The sequence below is a fragment of the Octodon degus genome, unplaced genomic scaffold (assembly GCF_000260255.1).
Source record: "Octodon degus isolate 3935 unplaced genomic scaffold, OctDeg1.0 scaffold00233, whole genome shotgun sequence".
Taxonomy (NCBI): Eukaryota; Metazoa; Chordata; class Mammalia; order Rodentia; family Octodontidae; genus Octodon; species Octodon degus.
In genome coordinates this window covers 2,234,982-2,239,105 of record NW_004524809.1, presented here as the reverse complement: position 1 = coordinate 2,239,105, position 4,124 = coordinate 2,234,982, and the positions used below count along the sequence as shown (strand labels likewise).

Genomic DNA, 4,124 nt, shown 5'->3' with positions numbered 1-4,124 from the left:
GGGGGGGGGAGTGTGGAGTGCAGAGTGCCTGGTAACAGCAGGCCCAGCACCTCTCTGCTATTCTGCAGGCATCTGTCTTTGTCCTAAGCCAGCCAGGGAGGGGCTGCAGGGACTAGCTTGGCTTTTGGTAGCTGGGGCTGCTTAGAGCAGGAGGTGGAACTGTGCTGTAGGCTCAGTGCTGCACTACTCTTGCTGTTTCTGTTCACTCTAGGTGCTTCATTTAAAATTAATTTTCTTAGCTTTGAAAACAGTGTAGAGAGCTTTAATCTAAACTTATTAGTTGAAATTTTCATGTAGCTGCCATTAATAGAATACCAGCCTATTAAAAATATGCTGTCTTTTTCTGAGACAGGATCTTGCTTTGTAGTTCATCTAGTCCTTGAGTACTTTGTAGCCCAGGCTGACCTACACTCACAGCAGTCCTCCTTTCTTAGCCTCCTGAGTGCTGGAATTGCATGTATGCATGTACCACTATACTTGGCTAAAAATAGACCTTAAAATTTTTCAATTTAATTTTTTTTATGTATGGTACTGGGGATTAAACTTGGGACCATGTGCTTGCCAGTTAGATGTTTGTTTTTTTTTTTGGCAGAACCAGGGATTGAACTCAGGCCCTTGTGCTTGCCAGGCAAGCGCTTATTCTATTGCCCAGTTAGGTATTTATGCCGCTGAGTTATATCCCCAGCCCCAGCTGTTTTTTTTTTTGTTTTTTTTTTTAAATGTATTTTGTACAGGGTCTCACTATATAGCTCAGACTCCTAGTGATCCTATTTTTTGCCTCCCCAGCACTGGGATTACAGGCGTGTGCCACCACACCTGGACTTAGTTGCCTGCTCAGCGCACCTGGGGGCAGGGCCAGCATGGCATGTGCCAGGGATTGAACCCTGAATCCTATGCTTCCCTGAGCAGATGTGCAGTCTACTGAGTTATCTCACTGACCCAGCCCCAGCCTTTTTAAATTATAGAACTTGTATCATGTTTGCTGTGGATTATACTGACTTGTCTATCTTTCTTCCTGTAATGTCATCATGTGCACACATTGGTGAGTTAAGCAAATTAGAAGGCTTTTTTGGGGGGGTGGAGGGGGCTGGCTCAGTATGCCTTCAGGGCAGGTCTAGTAAGGCTTGAGGATCTGGGGATCAAACCACAGCAACCTGGGCCTGACTGCTTTGTCTAAACAGTCACTTAAACAGTTGAACTAATGGGCAGGCTCCCAAGTTAAGCAAATTAGAGGTAAATTCAGGAGATCTCACTGTCCCCTTGTGACTGTGCTCTCACATGTTAGTGGGAAGCACATCTTTCCACAGTCATTAATTGATCTTGCTCTTTATATTATTTTGAATATTTCATGGACTTTCCTCCCAGGTAATCCTAATAATATGATACATTAGCTATACAACATTGCCATTTTATGGATGTTCATATTTCATTCAAGCATGCACCTGTTGCTGGACATTCAGTGTATATCTTTGTGCTTGTGCACATGCATATGTGCTATTACATGTGATGTTGTCATAGATGTTCTCCGAATACCTCATTGCCTGATGTGTTTATTCCTGTGCTCCCTCCATCTGGCACTGCGGCCTGTGTGGGTCCTCAAGGTGGCCTTTGTTTGTAGGTCAATGTGCGGAATGGGATGAGCTTGCATGACTGCCTTATGAAAGCACTGAAGGTGAGGGGCCTACAACCAGAGTGCTGTGCAGTGTTCAGACTTCTCCATGAGCACAAAGGGTAAGTGCTCATTATTCAGGATGAGTATTTCATTCAAATAATTTTGTTAGCCTCCTACAGAATAGTGATGGCAAACCTTTTAGAGACCAAGTGCCAAAACTGCAATCCCAAACCCACTTTTTTTTTTTTTTTTTTTTTGACTGGCTCAGGAAAAAGAGTGGGTAGGGTGCAATATGGAGCTGGGGATAGAACCTCGGTCCCCTGCACCTGACTGAGTTTGCCTAAGCAGGCGCTTTAAACAACTGAGCTAACCCGCAAACCCCCTCCACTTCTTTATCACAAAGTTCAACATTCTGTTTAAACCTGAATACTGTGATTTTAGGAAATCACAACTCTAAATCAGGAAAAAACAACTCTAAATCAATACCTTTTGTCTTAAAGTTACAATAACATGTGTGCCATAGATTCGCCACCCCTGCCATAGAATATCATCTGTATACCTTTGTTTGTAAAGAGACAATTTATAAAAATATGGTATTAAGAGCTTACAGTTACCCTATTCCTTGGGAATTCCCTTGAAAGATAAAATGCATGGTGGGTATTGATATTTTCGTGGATGGAAGCAGGTGTGTTAGAATGTAGGTTTCTCCATGAAAAAGCTTATTTTTTGCATTTGTCGTAAGGCATTACATGGAGTGGGTGATTGGTTTTTGTAGGTAAAGAATGTTACCCTCAGGTGATCAGCTCCTGCCATTTACTCTTGCTGCTGGAAAGGTGGGGCTGCTGGAGATTGAACCCATGGCTTCATTCATGCCAAGCACATGCTTTACCCTCGAGTGCCATATTTTTATTGCTTTCCATGTGTATTAAATCCTTCCTGTTTGACAGCTAAAGGACTAAAATATAGATGTAGGAGATTTGCTGCTTTGGGAAAGACTTGGCTAATTTCTGATGGCAATTGCAGGACAGCAGCTCAAGGTTAGGAGTAAACCTCCATAGCTGCAGAGCTGTGCATAATTGCTAGTATGCTTCTCTGAATATGGGGAGACTGCCAGGTATGGTGGTACATGCCTGTAATCCCAGCACTCAGAAGGCTGAGGCAGAAGGATTGCTGAGAGTTTGAGGCCAACCTGGGCTACAAAGTGAATTCAGGGCCAGCCTGAACTGCATAATGAGACCCTGTCTCCAAAAGAAAATGAGAAGACCTTTACAGAAGGTTCTACTTTGCCTTCTTGTGGAGAGCAACACCACTCTTACTCCTCTTAAGCTTCTGCTTTAATGGTTTAGGGAGGTCCCAGTCTAAAGAAACCCATGCCTGAGGCATGAGTCTGCTCAGAGGGTGAGTTTAACCATGTCCATGCCTCCCAAGCCAGTTTACAGTGCTCATGAAGAACCAGAGACTTTGAGAGCTTGTTTGCTCTTTTCCAAATCTACATTTTTTTTGGAAACACCTTGAGTTCTGTCTAGGACAGATAATTCTCAGAGCTTGAATTAGAAAGTGCGATCTCCTCTCCTCTTTATTAGTACAGGATAGGACTTGAGAGTGGCATGAAGCATCCCAGACTTTGTGCAGGGAATTACATTAAGGGGTAGGGTACTTACGGGGTGGGGTGCAAGGTGTAATAGGAAAAACAGCTGGGCTAGGTTGTCTGGTAGGTAATAGAGGTTTGAAAGTGCTAGATCTAAACTATTCTCCTGAGCATGTCCAGCCTTTAGGACATGGGCAGACGGGAGAAAAGACAGAAGGGGACTGTGCATTAATTTACATTTAAAAGGATACATTTTTCTGTCTTATTTACTCTTTAAGTTCAGCAAGAGTGGTCTCAGTAAAAAAAAAAAAAAATTGTTTCAGTAAATTTTAGGACAGTTAAGTCTCCCTTTGACTTATATTTGTTTTTATATAGACCCTGCAAATAATTACAGATCTGGGTTTGCTATTAATGGTGAAGTACAGTTGTTTGTGGTTGTTAATCTGTTTTGGGCAGTAGAGTAATATTTATAATCCCTCTCACAGGATTTGAGGATCTTTTTGTAGGATTTTAATCTCACAAAGGCTTCTTTAATGTGTGTGTACCTTACCACGAGATTGTTACATTTATTTATTTATTTATTTATTTATTTATTTATTGAGATAGTTATTTTTTATGTTGAAAGAAAACTTCATTCAGAGAACACAAGCTTTGGAATCTAACACATGGATATCTTTTTTTTTTAAAGTCTTTTTGAGACAGGGTCTCACTGTGTAATTCAGGCTGGCCTTAAGTTTACTTTGTAGCCCTGGCTGATCTTGAACTCACGATCCTTTTGCCTTATTAGCCGTCAAGAGTGCTAGGATTGGGGCTGGTGAGATGGCTCAGTGGTCTAAAGCACCTGCTTAGAACAAGCTAAGCTAAACAAAAGCACAGGGACCGCGGTTCAATCCCCAGCACCACATGCCAGCCAGCCCCGCCCCC

At 42.4% G+C, this 4,124-nt stretch overlaps 1 protein-coding gene across 6 annotated transcripts in view; it reads left to right on the top strand.

Moving 5' to 3' along the window:
- The window catches only part of Raf1 (Raf-1 proto-oncogene, serine/threonine kinase), an 83,744-nt gene that overhangs the window by 58,745 nt on the left and 20,875 nt on the right, over positions 1-4,124 (top strand). For 4 of the 6 annotated variants that reach the window (XM_023705940.1, XM_023705941.1, XM_023705939.1 and 1 more), the window contains exon 3: positions 1,619-1,731. The exons of the other annotated variants lie outside the window; for them this stretch is intronic. In XM_023705940.1, coding sequence (XP_023561708.1) covers positions 1,619-1,731 — 113 coding nt within the window. The remainder of the gene's footprint in view (positions 1-1,618; positions 1,732-4,124) is intronic. 6 annotated transcript variants of the gene reach the window in all.